Consider the following 24,986-nt stretch of genomic DNA (forward strand, 5'->3'; position numbering starts at 1 on the left):
GGATCTGTGTGGCTGTTTTGAGTGCAAGCTGCTCCATAGCTTAATCACCTCGCTGCTTGGGGCTTTGTGCTTTCCCCACTGAACCAAGGGCATATGCAGCACTGGCAGCTTTCTGAAATACATATTAAATATATTAAAACAAACTCTCTTCAGGTAACTCTGGCTGTTCAAGCTCAACTCATTCTTTTAGGTTTTTAGGATTAAAACCAGAGCAGGAACAGGGAAAATTAATCCTGCCCCCCTGCCCGAACCACATCCTGCTCATAGCCGCATGGAAGACGGATGGTGAATCAGCTCTGGAGGATTTCAAGAGCTGCTACATCCATGTTCTGGGTTTATTTAGCATCTGGACTTGCACCTATGCTGTAAGTTTGATGAGGAATTGCAATCAAGTGCCCTACAGCAACCTGAAAGCAGCAGCACATCAGTGCCGAGCACACTGCAAAGCACAGCAGGATGTGAATCTTCTTGGGTGCATCTTATTACCAATTTGCGTGGGCTGGATGTGTGGTTGCCCAAGTGTTTTGTTTCATTTGTTTCCCTTCACTTTTATTCATGTGGATGAAAATGCTGTCAAGGAATTGCAAAGCAAAGAGTGAGGTTTCTCCTGTCAGCGCCTGTACGCTGTTTAGAAATCCTGAGCACAGAGATACTGAAAGGGGAGGTTGGAAGCCTCTACCCCGAGACTGAGCCAGATCTTCTCCTTAATGACTCCTTTATTCCGCCGCTGGAAATCCTTCCAAGATTAATGTGCATGCAAGGGCAGTGTGGGAGCAACAGTCAAGTATCGCCACATCACTCAAACCCTTGTGCAGTCTTTCCACCTGTTCAGAGCAGGATTTAATCCAAATGCCTTTCCCCTTTTCTTCCTCGTAAGCATGGAAATAGCAGCAGCACTTGCTGGTGAGCTGTGAGCAGCACCACGCCAGGGACTTCAGCAACCTCAGCAATGTGGCGTCCAGGAGGACTCCTACCCTTGCTACGAGGCATCAGAGTTCAACTGCTGGCAGAGATTGGAGGTCCGGGCAGTTTTTAATTCCTTGAGTATATTGTGACTTTGCCAGATGCCGCAGACATCTTGAAGTATGTATCTTGAAGGACGCATCAACGCTGTGTAAATCCAGCAGGGAAGCACTCAGAAGTTAAGCAGTGGTTGCAATGTCGCTGTTGGTGCTGGTAGTCACACTCTCCAGGTTCTTCTGTCTGAGAAAGTTCTCCTAATGCAGAGCTACAGATACAAACCCTTGCAGAAAGCAAGTTTTTAAGCCTGCACAAACAAGACTTTTCACTTACCACCTTTGTTTTTTGCTGTGCTGTGCTACTGTTTAACATGAAATGGGAACAACTTTTACAGCTCAACTCCAGCACAAAGGCACTTCAAATTAGAGGGTGATCTACCTACATCTGTTCCAGAGGCAGCCTTGAATGACTACACAAACTTTACATCAAACTAAATTTGTACCTAGTCACTTCAGGCTCGGTACAGGGCCAGAATATTTTATCAGAGACTCCTCTGCAGCTAAGCAATCTTACTGATTTTTTAGTAAATTCTGCCCTCACAAGAAATCTATATCTAAGTAAAAGTTCTTAAAAATCAAATATATTCCGTAGTTGTGTTTATCTCATTATCCACGAAAGATCCAAAGATCCAATGCAGCTTTAAGCTTTGCTCTTGATTAACTCCCAGCCCACCAGGGAAAAGAAACCACATAACCAAATCACAACCAAGCAGCACAGCCTGCAAACAACATTTCAAGGAACTGATCGATGAACTAAGGTCAACCCAGGCACTAAGGCTAAAAAGGAGAAAGATGGACTCTCCTTTGGGGTATTCTGCTAGCACAAAGCTGCACAGCTGAATTGTAGTCCTCAGTCCCTGAAGCTGAAGCTCCAGCAGCATCTTGGTGGGATTTAGGACAGTATTATGCTTCCAAGGGCTCTTTCAGCCCAGGACATGCTAAACACGTTGCTTTGTCTCATTAGGCTGCAATTTTCTTCAATAACCTTCTGGCTTCGGGTGCTTTGATCACAGATCACACTGGTGACCACGCTTCTCACAATCAGATGCTGTCTGGACCTACTTCAGCCGCAAGCAAGGGGCACCCAAATCTGCCCCCATCCATTTCCCTTCCCCCCAGGCTTCCTCCACATAGCTCTGAGCTTTGGGACTTGAATGCAGGGCAATTCCTGGCACCCCAACGTTACTGAGAACTTATCTGTAATACAGAGATATAGCACTGCTTCAAGATCTGAAGGAACTGGATATTCCCCATCAAAAGACACTTTTTTTCCCCCACCAGGAAATGAGATTCACAGTTCTGCTGTTTCTTTTGACATCAGCAGTTATACGGGCTTGCATTTCTTGCCAACCCCACGTACCCACCTGCCTCTTCACCTGGCTAGCACATCCCGCATCTCAGCAGCTGAGGCTGACACAGACCATCACCTCTGCTGCCCAAGTTCTCGCTGCCCTTTTCCACAGTGGATCTTCGGATCTGTTGCTGTCTGATGAAGCCCAGGTAAGTTTTTCTACCATTACTGCACTAAACCATCCATATGGATGAATACTACAGACTCCCAACGTAACTTAAACACCCAGGCTAGAGATGGACTTAGCACCAAGCACTTTGGTAGGATGAATGCCTGGAGAATGCCGAGGGTCAAGCCTCCTATGAGAGATCCCAGGAGGCTTGGGCTCTTTTTAAAAAATGGGATTTAGAAAAATGGGAAGAAAGCCTATTACCAGGCCAACACGCTCGTTTGGAAAGGACCCCAGCAGAAGCTGGCTGTGTTCCAGCCATTCCCTGCCATTTGGCCACGAGCACAGTGTTACCATCCAACATCCCAAAGCAGACCCAAGACAATCTCCTCCTCATGAACCAAGCGGTACCAAACATCCCCCATAGCAAATAAACTCCTGCGTGAGCCTCGAAGGCAACACGCAGCAACCGGTGTGTGTCAGAGTCCCCCAAAAAGCCAGTGGGTCTGCAACACAATAAAGGTGCAGATGAGAGCAGAGTAAAATAATGGCCATTAACTTCCATCTACAGAAACATATTTTTTTTCACAAATAACACCCGTTAGCAATCCAAGAAGAACAATCCCCACTCTTCTGTTCTGAAGAAGTACACAGTTTTCCAGCAGACATAATGCAAAGATTTTGCAGAATTCAGGCATTCAACAGGACTAATGTGAAAGATTATTTTGCAATTATCCAAGCAATTTTCTCTCCTCATTGTCCATGGACCATAAGGGTTTTTAAATGTGAGCAGAAGGATTTATTCACCACAATAATAATAAAACGAAATATTAAATCAATGAATCTCTTTGCATGAAGCATAAAGCTCACACTGCTATTAAGCTTAGTAGCGTCCTGTCACATAAACCACAAGCAGTTTGCCTACTTAAGTACCATCTCCCTCTTTTATTTTTCCCTTCCCTAATTTGTAAGGCATTATCTTTTCATTTGTCCTACAAACGCAACTGGATTCGGTGTTGCTTCTTGTTAGTGGCTCTACACCCGTGCTCTCTTTATGAGGTCATGTGGAGATTTATATTTAATATTGACTGTTAACAAAGGCCAGAGCAGAAAGTTATGCTGGGATGACAGAGAAGTCCTAAAATACATACATAAGTAATAATTTAGGGAGAATTAACTCCTTACAAGCGACACTGCCAATATGCAAGTGAGTAGCTAGAGTAGCTAGCTAGGCATTAAAATGAATGTTGGTCTTTGAAGGTGTTGCTTCTTCAGTTTCACTGGGGGGGCGGGGGGGGGGGGTGGCGGCGGGGGGAATAAATAAAAAAAAAAATTCAACCCAAACATAAGCAAAAGTCAATTACAACCTTTGGAGCATGGACACTCATATGGTCACATTGCCCTTGGCTTGTATTCACTTCTCTGCCATCCCGGGTAATAGCAAGTGATAACTAACTTTTGAGGCCCTTACAGTAGGCAAGCTTCAGTGAGTCCTTCTTCTGTTTTTATAAAAGATTTATCTGGTAAAGTGCAGGAACAGTCACAAAGGCATTTATAAGGCGCCAACTGTCCTCACCGCATGACAATTAAAAAGCCTAAGCAAAGATTTTCAATAAGCAAAATTCTCTAGCTTTAAGCCTCAAGATTCATATTAGGCTCCATAAAAGCAATTACCATTTCATGAGTGCTGGACACCTGGCACCTCTAAAGATCCTGTATTTTTACAATTTAGACTCTCCCACATAACAGCTCTTGTATTTCATAACCTGAAGGTCATTGAACAACTTCTCTCATGACAGCAATTCATCTCGCCTAAGTTCACACGTTCACAGATCACATCCACCTCTGAACATCGGCCTCCCTCCGAAGCTGGTGGAGAGAACCAGGTGTTTCTAGAGCAGGAGCCGGGGCATTCTCATGCCAACACCTAAAAATGGGTCAGATGAGTCATACCTGTAATCTCCCTGTTTTTCTCAGCTGATAAAGCATTCAGACAATGTACAGACAGCTACAACCGTAGGAGATGAATGCTGGTCCTAGATGACTTCAGCTAAGCTGACACACTACAGAAGAGCTGAAGCCAACTTTAACGCGCAAATCCCACCAGGAAGCAAGACCATAGTAGCTACATCTTTCTTACCATGATTGGGACGCCAATGTCTGGCCACAAGAGATCCTCAGAGGGAAGCTTGGGAGAGTTCCACACTACCACAACTTTATTTAAGTACGGGAGACCATTGAGCCTTTCTAGGGAGTTCATCAACACTTCCTCCCGCTCGTAAGTCAACATCACTACTGTGAACTGCTCCCGGGGAACGTTGCCACCCAAAGCAGCCTGGAACTCCTTCCCAGAGCCACCTGCTCCTCCACCAATTGGTCGAAATCCAGTCCCAGACCCCAAAAACTTTGCTTCTGATGGTAAAACAGGGTCAAAGGGAGTGTAGGGGAAGAGGTGGAAAGGCCCCGGAGCAGTATTCCAATTCCTGTAGATGTCCATTGCAGTGAGGGTGAAATTGCGGAGATATTTGGGAGATGCATAGGGTGGTTCCGTTTCCACAGGCCCCAAGTCCAGGTCACCGTTGTCTGCCATATTGGGGTCTGTACCAGCAGCTTTGCCAGACCGGTGGGGAATCTCCACGGCAGTTTCTTCTCTAATAGGAGCAGCCGGGATTTGGATTCGAGTCCTTATGATAGCTAAGACTGTGCTGAACACGTTGTCAGAAGTGGAGAAGTAGGTCTCCCACAAGAAGCGGCCCTGCCTCCTCATGGCAAGGAGATCATTGTCAGAAATGCTTCTCAGAAGAAAGTGCACTTCTGTGATACGTGGCTTTGGTATAATTAAGGCTGCCTCGTTCCACCGGATCACATCATTATAGGGTAGTTGAACTTGCTCTCCAAGAACCACCGGGATGGCTCCAACTTCCAGAGCCTCAAACAGTCTCATGGCACACCCAGCAGAGATCACCAAGCGGGTGTCCCCCGGGGTGATTATCAGTGCAAAAGTAGATAGCTTCAGTAGCTCTAGTCTGTCATCCCTTTCTCCACACAGAGCCCACTCAGTGGGCAGACTTGCCTTAGGCTGGTTCTTACATGTGAACTCCACCAAAACAAAGTCCAACTTGCTGTCCTGAACAGCCTTCAAGGTGGTAATGATCCGATCATCATAGTCAGCTGGGGCATTGCCTTCTATTTCCTCTTCAAAAGAGCGAACCTCTTGCAAGCTAGATCTGAGAGACTCGATTTTCTCTCCCTGGAAACTAAACAGATATTTACGCTTGACTGGCACCTGGGGTGGGATTTCTAGGAAATTGGGTTCAGACATAGCGTGGACCAGGGGTGATACCACAATATCAAACCCCGGTCGATACTGCACCTCGTAAAAGGTGGACTGGGCAATCATGGCACGCCCTGTGCTGATGTTGTAAATGAAGTTCTGAGTTTCTGATTTCCTTGATAAATTGATGATGAGATGGTTATGTCCATCAGTCCTCCAATATGGCAAAGAGTGCAACTGTTGCTCTAGTTCAGTAGGTTTTGGCATTACAGGCTCTTGCATTTCCCCCACTAAAATTATATACACACACGCAATATTTGCATTTTCAGTAACATAAACATTAGTTCTAACAGTTGCCTCAAAGGCTTGTTTAATTAAAGGGTCTAAGGAACTACCAAAAGGGTAATCATCACTGTTGTAGACATAGACTGGAAAGCCAGATGTCAATGGGCAGCGTGAGTAGTCAAAGCAGTTGTGTAGCCTGCAGTTTCGGCTGGATTTTGGCAGGGGGAAGGTCACATCATCTTTGTCTGGCAGCAGCCGGATGGGCAAGGAAAGCTTGGGCTGGTTCTGAGCCATCAGCTCTTTGTAGGAATGCTCTGTCTGGCTGATGACGTTCTTCAGCTGCAGCAGGTCCTGCTTGGCATTTTCAATGCTCTTTTTGCAGGCCTCTATCTTCAAGTTGAGCTTGGCGATTTCACTGTTGAGCTCCTGCCGCTTGGCCTCCAGCTGGAGCAGCTCCTCGCTAACTGACTCACGGATGCGGCACAGGTCTTGCACATGCTTTACCTCGCACAGCTCATTGCCAGTTCGAGGGCCAAAAATGCGCTTGCCAGCATCGTCTGCGTCATCGATGGTGGTTAGGTAGTAGTGGGCAATGAGGGGAAAGAAGACTAGGATAATGAAAAGGGTGAAACTAAGCCAGGTGAGCCGGATCCGACTGGACCATCTCAACATCCATGGCTGGCCTCCGTTCCCCACTCCCCCATTCCGCAACATCGTATATCCAGTCATGAGTTCAAAAGTCACTGCATGCCCAATCACGTTGGATCAGTAGCCATAACCAAAAGAGTTTTTATAGCGAGTCTCTCAAAAAAAAAAAGTTATTGTGCCTGCTTAGTGAGAAGCCAATAGAAGGGGAATTTCATCTTCTTGTCGTGCCGACAGCTTTTCTACAGTCGTTTTGCTGCATGCGCAACTTTTGATCCCATTAGACTCAATCACTGACCTTCTCACCCACCCCCAGCCCACCCCTGGTCTGCAGGCAACCTTTGCTGGAAGTGTCACAGCGTTGTCATGGTGATTCAAAGTCTCAACCAGCAGAAGAAAAACACAATGGGATCAAGCCAAACTCTACTGCTGCTCTCGACATCCTGCATTACCATCCAATGAATATGCAGAGGCACCAGCCATTGTGGAGAAGGAGCCAGAAGAGCCTCATACAAATGTCAGTCTCTCTCATCACTGCTGCATGGCTGATGCTCTGCCATTCCTACAAGAGAACAATCATATATTCAGACAAAGCAAACAAAATGACGACTCAGTGACCTAAGACATTGCTAGTTTTTAGAAGCAACTGTCCCCTCTGCAAAAGAGCACCCTTTGTATATCTAACACTCCAGGGTTAATAACAGTCAATCTGAGAAAGTGATGGGATTCATTAGATGCAGACACATGCTTTTCTTCTCTGGGCACTCTGGTTTTCATTAGAGTTGCACATTTCAGTGGCCAGATCAGAAAAATCACAGCCCCTGCATCTGGTTTCCTATTTCTGCCTCTGTCTTGCTGTGTAACTTTGCAGAAGCTGCTTAACGTCTGCAAGCCCCTGTGTCCTCATGTACGAAATGGAGATATTGATGTACACCTGCTCTCTTCACCCGCCTTTTAATGGCATGTTGTGATCCTGGGACACAGCAGTGCTGTGAATTTGTACTGCATAACTGAGTGTAATCACTATTGTTCTGGTCTAGTGACTAGAGTCGATGAGGAATTTTTAGATTAAGTGTTTTGCTTTCATTTCCTGCTGGAAAATTTTAATTCATTGCAACAGAAAGTTTAAAGGGAACGTACTCGTGTTGGTTATGATTACCTCCGCTGGTTGGCAGCATACAAGAGAGAATTTCTTGTCAAAATTGGAGTAGTCTGCTCTGTTCATCAAAGCAAAGATGCCGAAGTTAGGATCTGTTGGGTACCACACCACCCAAGCACTACCAACTTGCTTAGATATGCCTTTTTGCTCGGAAAACTCTGCTAAGGCACTGAATGCCTGCTAGCATGGGCATAAAAAAATAATAAAAAAAATCAAGGACGTGGCAAATTCAGCTCTAAGTCTTTGGTCTGTGCCAGATTTAAATCTAGGCCACATGAATATATTGCCACTAGAAACTCTCCCTTCCCTTTTATTAGCATCCTCCGAGGTATCTAAGTTTCTGGGATATTCTTTCATATACTGGACTTCCCAGATCACTGATGAATATAGTGCTAGGCTTAGCATCGACTCTTGCACAGCCTCAAGAGAAGCTTATTCATTTCCGCTTCAATTTTTAATTAGAGGAAAGTCATCTACCCTGGTGACGGTCATTTTTCACTAAATCTATTTAATACTCCTCTCATCTACTCATGAAGAATTAGCAGAAAGAAGGCGAGGAAGCAAATCTCAGCTGATAACAAGAGATCTGGAAACAAGCCAAAGCAAAAACGAAGTTCACCTTAAAGGAACAAAGAGAAGTCAGGAATAATTTTCAGTGCAGTCCACAAGTGTGTGTCAGAAAAAATAAGAGAAGACTTGACTTTAACCAGGAAAATTCATAATGAAAGGGGAAACAAGTGGAGTAATAAAGCACAATTCCTAGGCCTATTTTCCTACATGGCCATTTGTTGTCAGTAACTGAATGCCCCCTGATTAAATGGGAATCCCCCCCCAACTCTACCCACAACGAAATTGTACAGCAGTATGGACACTTAAAATTCAGGCAGATTTTAAATTGGTAACATTGGCAAACAGCACTGGTGTACATCTCAGAAAGGTGAGAGAATAAAAGGGCTAAAATGTCAGCAAAAGGCTAAATCAGCTTTCTTGGATCTTGGCGGCACAGCCACCGCGCACAGATGGGGGAGGCTTCGGCTCTGCTGCCAGGACATTTTAATATTATTCTCTGTACACCAACTTGCATTTGCCCAGGCTGGGAGAGAGGCTGGTGATGAATGTAAATCCCCAGCGCTTCTGCATGGGGCTGTCAGTCAGGCGCAGGGAGCCTTGGCAATAGCCGCGCACTTGTGTTGTGCCTCTGGGACCGCTACTACGCAACAAAAGGGTTTTAGCACGCGTTGGTGTACAAACCAGGTGACTGAAGGCAAAAATAACAACAGTATTTTAAAAAGATTTAAAAGTCTATTTTTCTTTCTTTTTTCCCCTTTTTTAAGCTTTCCCCAAGATATGAAGCTCATGCTGTCACTGTTACGTGTGCACATCAGTTGGTCAGTCCCTGCTATTTCAGCCTGGTCTCATAGGGGCTGCAAAGATCCCAGAATTGCTATGAGTTTTCTACAAACAGCTGGCCAGATGAGAGCTGCCCTATTAATCCTTTTCCTGAGGGAAATGCCAAAGCACATGCTCACTTGAACATCAGTGAATCTAAAAAACTGCTTAACTTCAAGGCACATGTGGGAAAACAAGTTCTGCTGGGATTTTTTGTTTGGGGATGCCATGGAATAAGTGCAGTCAAACCTGCAAGGTGTTGAGACAACACAGAAACAAGGGATCATAAATGTGGCCAAGAAAGAATGAGGAGGCATATGGACAGGCTGCTTCAGGCTGGCCAGAGAAAACTGCAGCCCCAGAGGCCATAAAGGCAGTCCTGAAGATTACCAGCTGAGACTGCATCTAAACTTTGTACCTTTGCAGCTGCTTTGCCCATTTATGAGCCCTGAACAGTAACGAAATGGCAAACTGGACTCCCTAAAATGGCAACTGGGATCCTTGGAAAACTAAATCCATCACCCCACACATGATCCCCTGCAGCTGTTCTGCCACCTAATCCTTTCAGTGGCTACTCTGGTCCTTCCATTCAGTTGATGCAGAACAAACTTTAACCTCCTGACCTAAAAACATGGGCTGTGAATTAAAAAAACCTGTAAGCTCACAAACGTGAAGCTGACAAACTGACTCTGCTGCTATCTTGGAAAAGACGACATGGGAAAAACCAGAGCAGGCTGGGGAGGGATTTAAAATGCAACACGCATGGCTTGGAATCAGTTAGAAGTATTGACTGTCAGTATGAAATATGTGTTGGTGATAAAGCAAGCACTTTAGACACTCTCTCAGACTCTTCTTCATTACTAAGACTTTATTCCTCATCAACTCAATAGAGCCTGAGGTTGTAACACATTGTTATTAGAGCTGTAAAAAAAAAAAAAAAAAAAAAAAAAAAAAAGGCAAAGTAAAAACATAAAAACCCAAAACGTGGCTTTACCAAGAGAGACTTCAGTGTTGTATTTAAGAGCAATAAGCAACCCTGGGGAGAAAGGCTGCTGATTTCCATAGCTCCCAAAAAGAAGTTTGGGAGGAGGAGAAACAGGTTAGTTGCTGGGTTTTCCAGCCAACTCATCCCTATCATTCCCAAGCACTATGTAATTCTTTAAACTGATGGAGCCTCACACAGAGAACTCTTGTTGACATTGTAACACAACCTTGCTGACTGACAGACCTAATTACACACACACACAAAACAGAGGCAGGAAGAGCTCCCAGGAAATCAGAAGCTCAATAATTACCAGAGCTTCTTCCCAAATGCCAATCTGACGGACTTCTTGGGCACGACAGATTTGCAGGCTGCAGTTCCTTCTCCCACAGCACAGGGCTGTGAGACTAAACTGCTGTTTGAGCATGCTGTCACATCTTATTTCAAATCTCCGGCTATGCTCCCAGCTTTCCGCAGCTCCACAAGTAGGCACTCTCTGTGCCAGTAAAGTTACAGGAACACCTGAGTCTCTCCCTCATTTTGCATTTCCAGTAGAAGAGCCAGGCTGGTCTGATCTGTGGATGGTGATGGAGTCACTACTCAGCAAATGTTCAGTCACTGAAGTCTTCCGCAAATACCTGAGCACACCTATTCCTCCCTGCTTGCATCTCCTTTTGTTCACCTCTATAATAAATTAAGAGAAATATTGTTCCTTTCTCAGCATATTTGTGAACAGAGCCTGGAAATTTTAAACTTATACACCTCCAGAGCTTAGCACAGCAACAAATAACAATTAGGTAGAGTATGGTGGCACAGACTGCACTGAACCTTCTAGGAAGAAAATCCACAGGGGTCCTGCATCTGCTGAATTAGCTCCCAACTCTGTCTGTACGCACCCATACTTGTCCTGACTCTCTTTCCTCATCAAATTACGGGTCTGCAGTGTTAGCACTGCTATATTGCCTCCACAGACTTTCTGCTGTGCTGGTCCTCTCCACAGGGGGTGAAGCACCGTACGCACCTCTGTCACGCAGGGTCCCTCCTGATGAACGGTGAAGGATGTCAGGGAATGCGTGTTAGCGGCTCCTGTGCTTTATCTGTCCAGTCTCGAACACACAGTTTCTATTGCCAAGTCTCTTTCACCAGCACTAAAAATGAAATCAAAGAGAAAAAAAAAAAAGAAAAACAAAACCCAACTTTTTTTTTAAAAGGAGAAGCAAAAAATTCTGCTATACAAAGAAAATACAGCATATTTCCCCCCCTTTAGAACAGGTGAAATAGAAAAGAAGCAAACATAAAACAGCCCTTCAGCAATGATAACTTTCTACTTCCTAATGCTCTCAAAGGAAAGGATTACACCCCAAACCTCCAATTGCTTCGGGAACAGGAGCAGTTGAACAAGGAGAATCAATCTATTAGGTGTGTGCTTTAAGGTACGTTTGAGAGCAGATCTTTAAAAGGAGCAGACGGAAAATTCACTCTGAAATTCTTCACATGCTACAGCCTTAGGGATCATCACGAGGGATTTGTACCATCTCGAGAGCTCACAGGTACAGAGAAATTCTCCTAGGCTAAGATCAACGCTGCTACACACACAACCAGTAAAAAGTCTTGTAATCTGTAAATTCAGGGGATAAACTGCATCCCTGGCTTTAGGAAGCTTTTATCTAAACCAAGGAACATTCATCACATCTGCAGCTCCATGTGAAGCCAAACCTGCTTCAAGCCATGCTCCCCATCTGCAACTGGCCATGCACAAGGTTAAGGGGTTGCAGAAAAACACTCCAAGAGAGCCCCTCCATGTGCTTGCTCCAGCAAAGTCAGAAAACTACGTGTGCTGAAGAAGGCAGCAGCTGGCTGGTATTTGGGGAAATACCATGTACATTCACCCTGTTCTTCTACTTTTTCCCTGTGCTGCCTTTGTGTGCTCTATTGGAAATGGGTCCCAGACAACATGGACGCTGGCTTTGCACCATGTTTGCTACCTTCTCTCCAGTCAGGTGTTCTCCTGCCCTGACAGCATAGGACCACTGTTCCCAGTACAGCATCACTTCATCTTACAGTCTTCACAAATGCATCTCCTGCGATTCAGAAATCCTTGCAGGGAGGAGAAAGTGCAAATTGCCCCAACACCTCATTTGGATGGGGAATAGAGCTGCGGGAAAAAATGCAGCCAAATAAAAAAAGCAGGACCTTACAAGAGCTTTTCTAACTTTCTCTCCTTTGCAGACCTTCCACCAGCCTTAACTGTGAGAGCAGAGAGCGATCAGAGAGGTATTTGAGGTAGTTTAGAAGTGGTACTTGAAAATAAATCCTTTGAGACCTGCTTTTCACCCCATGTTTGTAGGGGCTAAAGGGCGCTCACTCCCGCAACCACGGCATGTCTTACCAAGGGCACTCCAGCATGCAACACCTCAGGGCCCCAGCCCTTGACCCGTGCTCTCACCCTGCAGCCGCTCAGTGCCAGGGTCTGCAGGCTCTCTGGGCACGAAACGGATAGGTAAGTCTGCCGCAGCTGCCAAGAGCCGTTATCAGTATGAACTCTTTGCTGCTGGTTGCAGAGCCCCAGCAGGCAAGTTCAAGATTAGACCTTTCTCAGACGCAGTTGCCCTTTCTTTCATGGCAAAAAAAACCCCAGAAGCAGCATCATCAGCTCATAAGCCTCAACAGGTGGGACCCCAAGATGCACATCTCTGTACTTCTGCTGGTGCTTTTGAAAACTTATGACAGGTGAAGAGGGAATTGATACCCAAAAGAGATGTACAGTTAACCATCCCAGGTGTGGAGGTAAAATGGAGTGCTGCTCCCTCAAGGATGAAAGTCGAGTTGCCTCATCATCACAGAAAGAAAAGAAGGAAAATCAGGGTTAAGAATTGGGAGAAGTGCACTGGACATCCAGGCTAGGAGCAGGAAAAAAAAAGAGGACTGGAAGGGTTGGGAGTGGGGGGTTCCTCCTGCCGACTACCTGCAAACCCAAATCTGTCTGCAGCAGCAGCAACCAGACCTTCCAGGGCTCCATCACTGGCAGAATGAAAAAGCATGCGGAGGTGAGGAGTGCCATCAAACTGCAGCTCAGACCACTAACTGCTTAGCCAAAGCTGGCCCTTGTGATAGCAGGCCACAAGATACTCAAAACTCAGCTGGACAATGCACAGGTTCAGAGACCTCCAGAGGTCCCTCTCAAATCATAGACTCACAGAATGGTTTGGGTGGGAAGGGACCTTAAAGACCATCCAGTTCCCACCCCCCCACCACAGGCAGGGCCCCCTCCCACCAGCCCAGGCTGCTCCCAGCCCCGTCCAGCCTGGCCTTGAGCACTGCCAGGGATGGGGCACCCACAACTGCAACCAAATGATTGTACGATTCTGTGTCTGGGCTCTCAGGTGGCAATAACTTAGAAATGTGAGCAGACACCTGGAGTCAGAGTGTCCTGGGTCTGCCCCCAGCTCTAACATTGCCTTTCTCCAGCACCCAGGGGAAAACATGCAACCTCCATGCCTCATTATCCCTCTTTACATAGCAAAGGTGAACTCAAACTGCTTCAAGGCAGACAAGTGAAGAACCAACAGTCTGGCTTACAGCTTTTTGTTCCCTACTGGGGACACAGGGACAAGAGCATGCTCCAGGAAATGCTCAGTACTGTGGTAAGCAGAAGGTACAGAAATCTTTCCCCTAAGTGCTTCCAGGTACCTGCCTGCTTTGCCCTCTGTGAATGGCAGCTGCTGAAGGTCTGTCATGCTCCTCAGCTGAGGTTAACCAAGTGGTTCATGAACATGCATTTATTCTGATGAGATCCTAAAAGACAGTAAAACTGCAACCAGTTTTCAGAGAGCACGTAACGGAGGTATGGAGAAACAACTTGCCCAAGGTGACCCTAGAAGTGGTGCCAGCTTAGGATTCATTCCATATCTAATTGTCCTGTCTGCAACATCATCCATCTTCCCAGCCTCCCTTTTCCAGCAGTGTCCTTCTCCAGTGCTTTTCTGTTTTCTGCATAATGCATTGCAAAATCTACTTTACATATAGAGCTTTTAGGTCTTAAGTTTCTTATTTAGGGTTGTTTTCTGGTAATAAAACAGCCACATTGTTTTATTTATTTTTCCAGGCTGCACACAAGCACTTCTCTGCACAAAGAAATACCCAGCTTATAAGCAAATCCTTTTACGTTCTGCGGTACCGAATGGCAGAGCACCCTAGATGCAGAGTTCACCCCCCTCCAGATTCTCAGAGGAAGGGACGGCTGGGCAGAGCTTTACAAGAAAGCTGGTAAATCCGTACAGCCACACCGTGGCTGATGCTGTACTGCTCACCACGTTCCCATTTACAAAGTGCTAAAGATTTTTTGGGATGCGGGAAGCAAGCCTAGGAAGCAGGTACTTTGCTCCATCATGCGCAGTGGCACAAGCTGCTCAAGGAGCCGGTGTGTGGCTGATCTTTTGTTCACCGCTAAAAAGCAATAAATTAGGTGTGGGAGGAAGAGAAGGCTCTTCCGCTTTTACCTTGAAGCAATTAGTGAACAAGGACTGTCTTGAGGTAAAACCACAGTGAAGAGCCAGGCGCTTCACATTGTACGAGAGAAGCCTGCAGAGGTCAGCTCCAGCCAGGAGGAGAGGGCTGGCTTTCCAAATGTTGACTTTGTGAGACTGCTTGAGTCCTTTGTATTCTTTGTGGTTTTCAGCCCTAGATAGCTCAAACACATTATTTTCCCCAAGGCAAAAATACAAACCTTTCTTACCTCCCTAAAACACCATCTTCACCACTTCCTCATCAGCAAATAGCCACATGGCAGAATTCAGGCTCCTGCTCCCTGACAGATGCTTCAGGTTCTAATTAAGTGCAAATGTAAAGCTTCCTTTGTCCTGGACATGTTATAAGAAAAAAGAAATATTGCCCGAACAGCACTGAAACACAATGCTAACAGCATATCACTTAGCAGGGTGGGTCACTATGGAAAATAACCTGTCTCTATGGGTTTTCTGGAAAGTGTGTCCATTTCCCGCATGCAGCAAATCAGCCAGTTCTGAAGACTGAGCATCTCCACCGAGGGGCCTCTAACCAGCATGAGATCATATGGGTGGCTTCTCATGGACTTCAGCAGGCAAGGGAGCAGGTCAGCAGTCAGTCCTCATGACCCAAGCACGCCAGGAAGTTTACATCCATGGAAGGCATACAGAAACAGGGGAACCCTGGCTGCTACATCTGAGCAAGATGCAGTGACATCAAATTTGTCAGTGCTACATGGCCAAATTAACCCAGCTAACCAACTCCAAATGTACATTCCCTCCCTGTAATAGCTCTTTCACCCACTCCCTGCCTTCCCATTTGTATCTCTGCTGCTGTGTGTCTTAACACCAGCTTTTCCCCTCCTCTCAGAAAAGCCTTTGATGCATGGGGCGGGCAGCTGTGTACAGTCTCATTAGTAAGCTGATGGTCTTCTGCACTTTTTGGAGAACGCTTCATCACCACCTAAGTGGAGGCCGCTCCATTTCAGACAGCCCAATTGATCATGCCAAATAACTAAATTACCTGACACACCATAATCACCCATATTTATACAGCAGGTAGATTCTTATCCAACACAGTTCATTACAATGCAAGCTAGAAAATCAGATGCACAAACACAACTATTGCCAGGACTCTATTAATTTGGCTTTGCTTCAAATGGGGTCCTATGGGCAAAAATCCCTCTCTCATTACTGGACACCCAAGTCACACGGTCTCCAGTAGGTGAGGGACATTAAATACCTTTATACTGCACTCACAGGCATGCAACACAACAGGAACCCAGTGGCTCAACTAATCTGGATCAGTTTTAGGAGAGGGGTGTCACCATACCACACACCATCATGCCACCACCTCTGCTGAGCTTGTGTCAAAGCTATCCCTCTAACTATAACAGCATCCTAACCCCACTACCACTGTTATAGCACTAGCTGGTAGCACTTGTGCATAGGTAGGCTCTGGAACACGTACACTCATGTAGATCTGGCCACATACAAGAGTAGAAATGCACTCCGCACAGAGTTTGAAAGGCAGTAACTGCTTCTGAAGAAATGAGACCTCCAATAAAAATCAAGCCCAGACCAGGATGGGCTGGAGAGCAGGCTGCCCTGTCTCCATCTTGGTGGAGAAGCATGGTTAAGCTTAAGGTCAGCCATGGGAAAAAAGTAAATCCAAGGATGTTCTGCCCTTTTTCTAGCCTTCTGAGAAAAGCTAATGATTGCCCTGCCTCTTTTCTCCCCGTCACACAAATGCCCCTAGCTTTACTGGCCCTTCTGGACTGTATCATACAGTGTTTTCCTCCTGTTTCTTTTTCTGGACCCCTCAGAAGCTCCTTTCACTCACCAACCCAGCACTGTGCCTCAGCAAGCCTTTTCTAAAGACCTGGCTCAGTGGTGAACCGAGTCATGGTGAATGTGCACGTCTGGCCATTCTTTTCCCCGTGTGTTTGACCTGCGAGTTCCCCAGGGCATGGCCTATGCTTAAAACAACTCACAAGAGCATCATGCAGGGTATCTACAGATCTTCTTCCTATGCAATGTGCCCATATGCTGGCCAGAAAGCAATACAGCAGGTAGCATCCTTGCTGGAAAAATGCTGCTGGTGTAAGTGCCATGCCAGATAAAGTCCACACCTGAAACCAAGAGGCACCACTGGTGCAGACCTTTCAGGTAAGATCTCTGCCAGCTAAAGCAATGTTGTGATGGCTGAAATAAAGAAACAAAAACTAATTACCATAGCTGTGCAAAGCAAAGAGGAACCTGGCCAGGTGACTTAAGCTGGCCTAACAGACCAGATGTTTGCAGTCCAGTTAATGAAAGTCTGTGCAGGACACCTGCACTATACAGGTTAGGATGTGCAGATGTGAAAGCAGTCAAATAAGGCACTTCAAAATACACAGAGAGAGAAACACAGTGCCTGAGGTTTGTGGGTGTGCTTAACGAAGTTATTAGCCAGCAGAGGAGTGTATGATAGAAGATAAGCACCAGCAGAATGCATGATAATTAAATTTCTACAAAGCAAAGTGGCTGCTTCGATTTGAAATGCTGGATAATTTGACACATGCTGTGTGCTGTTTCGTCACTGGTCCCCAGTGCTTCGCTTGCAAGATAGCATAAAGAAATATAAATGACAAACCTAGTCTCAAGCCACGTGGCTGGTGAAGCCTAACAACACTCAGTCCCTGGAAGAGGCAGGATAGGAGACAGCGAACTCCACACAGCATGCATGTCCAGCATAGAGATTGCTCCTATCATAATGGGTTGGTAGAAAAACGTATAGAAAACACTGCAGAACAGATGCAATAATAACAGACCAGTTAGGAAGGGCAAAGTTACACTATTCTGTTTAATGAAGGCCTAAGACAGAGCTCTGGGAAAGAAGGATCAAGGGAACTTGGCCAGAGCTGGAGGTGAAGGAAGGAATTAACTTTTCACCTGCATAAGGTAGATTCAATCACTGAGCAAGATTAGACGAGTTTTGGAAAGCCATGGGTTAGAAATGTTAAGCTAAGGGTTAGCTTGAGCCTGCCTAGAAATAAATTCATCAACTAAATATACCCACTCACCAAATTTTTAATAATGCAGGGTTATATTAGCCATCAGGAAACCAAAGGAGGCCTCTGCATCCCTCCACCCTCAAGCCTGTACCTGTGCAGAGGGTCCCAATGGGGGTGCTTCCTCCCACAGCGTCACTGCTGCAGCTGGGGTGAGGTGCAGCTCAGACCGACTGGTTCCCTTTTCAGGGTTTCTTAATAACTGAAGCTTCACAGGAGAAAACCCACCAAAACCATTAATAGCAAAACTCCCTAGTTTTATGAAATTCTTCTCATATACATACTTTACATATTATTTATTTTTATTTGGACTTTGTGAGTTCCCAGCTCATACCCAGCGCTCAGCAGGCACCAGCAGCTCTCCATACTCTGGGAAGCACAAGTGGGATCCCATATGCTGAAAAAAAATTTTTTTTTTTTGCACTTTCATGTGTTACACAGCATGTACCACTGCTTCACACCTCTGCGATGGCCACTTTGTGAAATGCTTTAGGATCCTTCAAAGTAAAAGGTGATTCTGCTAACTCTCAGGGCTGGGAATTCAGGGATATTAGGAAGAGCATGGCAGGACTGTTCAAGGGCTGGAAACTTAATGAGCAAACACAGCACTTCTTTTGACCTCAAAAGTTACTTTTTAGGATAAAAAAGAGCAGGTCTTAAAATAAAGAAAGCACGATGAAATGTTTCAACCAATGGCACTGCCGCATGGAGCCTGTTCCTCAGCATCCTGGAGCAGATGTGCTGCACTCAAAATGTCTTTGTCTATTAAAACTGTGTCAGCTTCAGAGACTCCAAAACTCCCTGTGGCATAAACAGAATTTCTAATGAACAGCTGCAGGATACAGGAGTAACCACGCAAAGTGCAGCTGCTGAGATAATTTTCTTTGCCCCTCTCTCACCAAATTTCTTCTGCTGCCTGAATCCTACTTGCCCCTATTTGGGCCTCTCTTGTTCTCCCTCTCCGACAACCCCACTGCCTCATGGTGTCTTCTGCAACCTCCACAGATGAGCGCTTGTCAGCCCATCAGTTCAGTCTATCCACATCCTTCTTCATGCTTCCCTGTGACCCACCTCCATCCTCCTCCTTCGCAGTGAGTCAGCTAACGACCAGCGGTTTGAGGGCAGAGACCCAGCACTGGTTTCCTCTATTGACATTTATTACTTCCGAAGCTTGTGAGCATCGCTCATCTCCTTAGACCGCATCTTGCCATGCCTGCACATCTCCTGGTCCAAGAGAGGCGCACTCCCATGCAAGCCCTTGAGGACTCTTGCACCTCTCCAGTCCCTGCAAGAGCTTTGCTGCTGCTTTGCCTGCTCACACTGAGAAAATGCAAAAGGGAGAAATATAGGAAAAAACCATTATCACACCAAACCCTGTAATTCCACAGAACATGAGCAATCCTCAGGGAAGGATTCAGCCTGAGTAAATTGAAAACCACTAATAGATCTTTTAGCTTCAATGCTGCCTTCCAGGCCAAGGCACCAAAGCATGACTCCTTGTGTGAGCTGGGTTTTTTTATTTATTGTTATTATTTTTTAAATCCTCTGGTTTTGAAACCAAAAATGTGTCAAGCACACAGCCTGGTCCAAAGGCACTTCCCAGCTGCTCTCCTGAACCTAATGGTGTCCTGCTAGCTAGCTGGAGAAACAGCTGGAATGGTTATTATTTTAGTCAGGCACTTGTAATGGCCCCTGCATTGCTCTGCACTGTACTTAGAGAAAAATACAATCTATTGTCTCAGTGTAGCCCCAACAAGCACTTCTGGGAACACCAGCACAAATGAAGCCTGAATTCTTATTGTTCGATGCCTTCAATCTTTCATGGGGTTCTCCAGTACCCCATAAAGAGCCTCGGTTTCCTATTTCCAGGATATTTACAGGGAGTTAATGCTTTGGTGAGCTCTATCTCTCTAATTTGAGTGAAAACAGTTGATGGGTTCAACAGTTATTGGAAGACTAACAGATAAGACCAGACGCCAAAGTCCCATTTTATTAGAACACTCTGACAACATTAATGAACATCTAATGCTAAGCAAAAGTGTCTTTTTAAAGAAATCCTTATTAACTGGTATCGAACATGCAGGCCAGCTAAATACCTTGTGGCTTTGAGACAATCTGATGTAATCATATAATGTCCAAATGCTTTAGCTATTCATCCACTGCAATGAGTGGTGAGACTGGTGCTAACACTGAGCAGCTTAAACCAGCCAAGTTTTTCCAAAGTTAATGGCTTGGCAGCCTCCCTGGATGGCAGCAGGATGTGCAGGACAGATCTTACTCATAGCTGACAGGGCTTCGAACAGTTAAGATCACTAATGCACTTCCGTGGCCTAGAGGAAAAATTCCCAGAGAAACCATGTGCCAGGGATATTGTGGATATGCGTTGCACTTCAGAGATTGCCCAAGTAATCCTCACCAGCACAGTGCCACTTGCCTGTTCACAACAGAAGGTGAAGAGAATCCAAATGTTAGCAGAGGGGGTACATTTGGGAAAGCTGAAGCTACTTTGGTGAGAACGAGCCAGGCTTAAAAATACTCCAGGCAGAAATCTCCAAATGCAACAGCTATTTTTGCTGGGTAAGTGGCGCCAAATGCCCTTGGAGCAGCTTAAAAATAGGCAGTGGGACACACTGCCAGCACAACGCTTTTGCAGTTGAAACAATCGCTTCCAACACAAGCTGCTGTCTCCCAGCCATCATCCCAAAGATCAGACCATTTCCAACTCATGCCAGCTTCAGAGACCATTTGCAGAATAGATGCTGAGAGGTCCTAACGGACAAGGAAGCCACAAACATCTCTTCCAGCCATTTGTATCAGTTACTACAGACAGAAGAGTAAGGCCTAGCATCTCTCATGCTGTGCCATCTCACTCTCATCTCAGTGACTTGAGCCATAAATGGCTCAGATCACACAAAAATATTGCAAGGGACAGCACAGCTAATTCCCTTTTCAGCTTAATAGCATAATAGGTTGGCTAGCGTGTGGGTTAACTATTGCCATCCACTTGACAAAAGCTGCTCGTGTCCAGAGTAAATACCTGGTGCTGAGCCAAGCAAAAGGGGAGATGCTCCCAGAGCCTGGGAAAGCTGCTGGTGAACACATGTTTTGAAGGGCTCAGCGACACAGCCACCAACTCCACTGCGAACGTGCCATGCAGACAGACATGAAGGCATCGGCCTGGAACAAAGTCATTAAGATAGCCACAAAATTCACAACTCAATTTGACCACTGTACAGAATCCAATAAAAATAATAAAAAAGCACTAGGATGGCTATATTAGATCAAACCAATGATCCATCCACTTCAACCCCTCACTCTCTCACTCCTGAGTGCTCATTTCCAGCTGCTTTAGTGCAAAATACTCATAAATCATAGTCACAGAACAGCTTATTCAGAACAATTTCCCCCTAACCACTAGCAAATAGGAGTTGCATGAGTCCTTGAAGAACAGAAGCTTTCCACCACGATACTTCTTTAAAGCGATCAATCACATATAATCTTAACTGCACAAAGTCTGAACTGTTAAAAAACCACACACACACACACACACAAAAACACGAGAGAAAAGGAAAACCACATCAAGAACTTGGTTTCATCGCTTCTTGCAGCAGTGAGTTCCACAGCTGAGCTCTGCAAATTATTTCCTTTCACCACCTTCAAATACAAACCCTCCTAATTCAGTCTGTGCCCTCTTTTATAGCATCACGCACCTCTACAGTGATGGGATATGACAGGACTCTCACCCAACTCACTACAGACCCAGAGGAACAATAAGAAAGCCACCAGCAGAAGAACTGCCACCTTACCTTCTTCTCTAAGCTGTCTGATATTCCACCACATGCTCCTCTCTGAACTAGGCAGTATTAATTTTTTCAATCCTTGCGACCATCAGCATTGGCAGAGAAGCAGAAATAAATTATCCTACTGCCAAGGGATAATTTCAGCATAAGTTTACACTTCTGCTATTGTCTCATCCTTCCTGATGCACATCCTGGTTCTCCAGTACACTCCTTTTGTGGAGTAGCCCTCCCTCTCTTTTATCAACATCCTCTCTAACATTTATGTTCTGTTTCTGTTCCAGTCATTTCCCAAATCTGTGCCGAGTTTCCTTTTTTTTTTAAATTGTTCTCAATATGTCACTCTATATTATTCAACAGCAGATTTATTTAAACGTGTCAATGCTGTTGCTTAGCAGATCTGACTGTGCTTTGCAATTTAAGCCTGCTTCATTGAAGGCATTTTACCTTTCCCAGTGCTCCCCAGCACATCTGGATCATCAGGAAGTTTGAGGAAAATAAAAACAAGTCCGACTCAAAAGGCAGTTCACTGACCTGCCTAGGAAAGCTTCCCTAAAGGTCCTTAAAAAAACAACCCACCACCAAAAAACACCCTAAAAGCCCACCCTGTCTTTCTTCTCAGTTAGGAAGCAGTATCAGGTGCTATTTGTCTTCCATTTTCTACCTTGTACCCTGAGCTTCAATAGGAACCCATGAAGTAAATTATCATCAAGAGCTTCGAAAAAAGTCCTAATGTGGAGCTAATATCAGCTTTCCCCAAGCAGCAAGCTAATTTTAGGTAATGGCCTTCAACCGCTCTATAAAAGGCATGGAACACCCAGGTGAGACCATGTTCTGACCTTTGAAATTAGGCTGGGCTCTTTGCCGAGGGAGAGAATCGACTAAATCACACACACAATGTTTTCTGCTTGGGCTTTTCAAGATCTCCAACCAGCAGCGGTGTAGGTTTAGTCACTGCCCCCACGGACTCTGACTCGCACGTTCACAGCTGAGTAACTGGAGCACCGAATGGCTCCGGACAGCATCTGCAAAGCTGCACAGACAAATTCAGCGAGAGGCAGAAGCCGTCCCAAAATGCTGATGAAAAATACTAAGCAAAACCAAAACAACCTCACCCTTCTGCAATCCACTGAAGCAAAACAAACACAAGCAAATTGCTGAAGAGCACACCGAAACCTGCTGTGCGGCCACTAACCGATGCCAAGCCTACTGCACATTCATCCAGAGCTCAAACCGTAACATTGTCTCCATGGGCTTGTCTCCACTTGAGGTGCACATCACATGTTGCCCCTAAACTGACCTCATCTTCTGTCCCAAAATCTCCAGCTCCATCATCACCCTGCGCCCCTCCAAGCCAGGCTGGTTTACAGGGAATTAACTGCCAGGAACTGATGATCCTGCAATTTACTATAAACTATTGATGCTATAAACTGATGATCAAGACAACCTCCAGCAGATGCTACTTCCAGATTCGGACTGCAGATCACACCCAAGAAACCAGGCTCACAACCTTGGGAACTGGTATCACCACCTGAGACAGCCCAACCGAAGACAAAACTTCCAGCAGAGCTTGGCAGAACAGCTGCTGATGGGTTTCCAAAAATAATCCAGTTCCCTTTCTGCAGTGCCTGATGTCCGTTTACTTACAGCCACCTAAAAATAGCCCTTCCCATTTGGATTAATGAAGAGAGCTGACAGAAGTGAAAGATGCTCATCACTCCACACACACACAAGACTAAAGGAGATAAAATACTTCTGAAATGCAGCATAGGGAACAATCCCACACTGGCCTCAAGAGAGCCAGCTGGATGGGCCTAATGATTCTTCTCCAACAACAGCTGTGATTGAGTTTATTTCCATTTTGTGTGATAAAAAAAAAAAAAAAGACAGATAAAAGGGAGAACAAAAAGTCCAAGATTCCAAGATTTTAAAAGGAACTAAAAATAAAATACTTGGTATTCACTTGGCACCCTACCTTGACAGCATTTTACACATGATCGCCAAGCAGTCCTCCATATACCAAAAGGAACATGCAAGTAATTTATAGGCAGGGAAACCAAGGCACAGAAATGTTAAAAATTCAACTCAATCCTCAATAAAATCAACAGCAGGAGTAGGTTAAAAGGGCAGGCATCCCTGACACACCTTCCTATACTCATGCTACAAGATCCCTATCCCTATTCATTCTTCATGGAGCCAACATTAATTGTTTCCATTGCCTGGCAAGTGTAAATGGATGCTGAAGACTTCAGTGGCTCCTCACAAGGAGTTACAGTCCATTTAGCTGATAAAAGTTAACCAGTTTTCCGAGCCTGTTCACACCTCACAGGGAAAACGCACTTTTTCAAAATTCAAACATACAAGTTTAGCAGCAGGATGCCCGAAATTAATCCCTTTATTTAAACACTAACAACTTTTAAGTGTCTCTAAGCAACTGTAAAGGCTTTATTAGCTAAAGCAATGAAAGCCCGCAAGCAGCCAAGTCAAGACAAAGCCAAGGTTATCCGCATTAAGTTTCCAAGAATTAACTTTGACAACAACTTTGCTTTTCAGAGTATTTGTACCTCAGAGGTAGGAATAAAGAGGACAGCAATGCAACTGGGAAGGCTGCACTCACCCTGCCCAGCTTCCCACACAGCACCTTGCTGCTGGCAGAAGTCTGGGGCAGCGGTGGATGAAGCAAGCCCCCCCAGAACCCACTCCCATGGCCACAAAGGGCAAGAAGGGGATTGGGAACAGCACAGATGTACCGTGGGCAAATTATACCTCACTGATCTGACTGCCTTCTGGAACCAAGTGACTGGCTTGGTAGATGAGCGTACAGCAGCTGGTGTTGACTAGCTTGACATCAGCAAGGTTTCCAATGTAGTCTCCTATGACTGGATATACAGGGACAAAACAAGTGACTAGAACAGGAGCCCAGAGAGGTGGCAGACCCTCCATCCCAGCGACAGTCAAACCACAAGTGGATGAAGCCCTGAGCAGCCTCACCTACCTTTGCAGTTAGCTTTACTCCAAGCAGGACGTTGGATTAGAGGCTTACAGAGGTCCCTTCCAACCTGATCTGTTCTACAATTCAAAGACATACCAAAGAACATGGAAGTCTTTCCTGGAAACTCCTGAACCAGATGAAGCTGTAGTGTACAATAAAAATAACTCTTCATAAGCTTTTCATTGAACAGATGACCTGGTGACAGGGGGATGCCTCCCTGCACACCGTGTTTCCTTCTCTCTAACGTTTACATCTTAACAGAGGAATACATCTGTTCAGTTAAGACATATATACCACTGACATTAAAATTCCAGGTGCTTTAGTGGTGTCATAAGACTTAATACCTGTAGGATGTGACAGAACAGTCATGAGAGCAACACTGTAAGATTAAATGGGTTGGGTTGACATTAGAAGATGTTTTAAGAGACA

At 45.4% G+C, this 24,986-nt stretch overlaps 1 protein-coding gene across 13 annotated transcripts in view; it reads right to left on the reverse strand.

Annotated features, from left to right (window-relative positions):
- EXTL3 (exostosin like glycosyltransferase 3) overlaps nt 1-24,986 on the reverse strand; it is a 130,930-nt gene that overhangs the window by 27,288 nt on the left and 78,656 nt on the right. For 9 of the 13 annotated variants that reach the window (XM_040597580.1, XM_040597577.1, XM_040597575.1 and 6 more), the window contains 2 exons: nt 11,235-11,361; nt 4,620-7,245 (listed from right to left, as the gene is read on the reverse strand). In XM_040597580.1, coding sequence (XP_040453514.1) covers nt 4,620-6,767 — 2,148 coding nt within the window. In that variant the 5' untranslated portion in view covers nt 6,768-7,245; nt 11,235-11,361. Of the gene's footprint in view, nt 1-4,619; nt 7,246-7,823; nt 7,901-11,234; nt 11,362-13,903; nt 16,148-24,986 lie in introns of those variants that run through there. The other 4 variants (XM_040597578.1, XM_040597579.1, XM_040597581.1 and 1 more) reach the window with 4 other exon arrangements.

This window comes from Falco naumanni, chromosome 6 (genome assembly GCF_017639655.2).
Source record: "Falco naumanni isolate bFalNau1 chromosome 6, bFalNau1.pat, whole genome shotgun sequence".
Taxonomy (NCBI): domain Eukaryota; kingdom Metazoa; phylum Chordata; class Aves; order Falconiformes; family Falconidae; genus Falco; species Falco naumanni.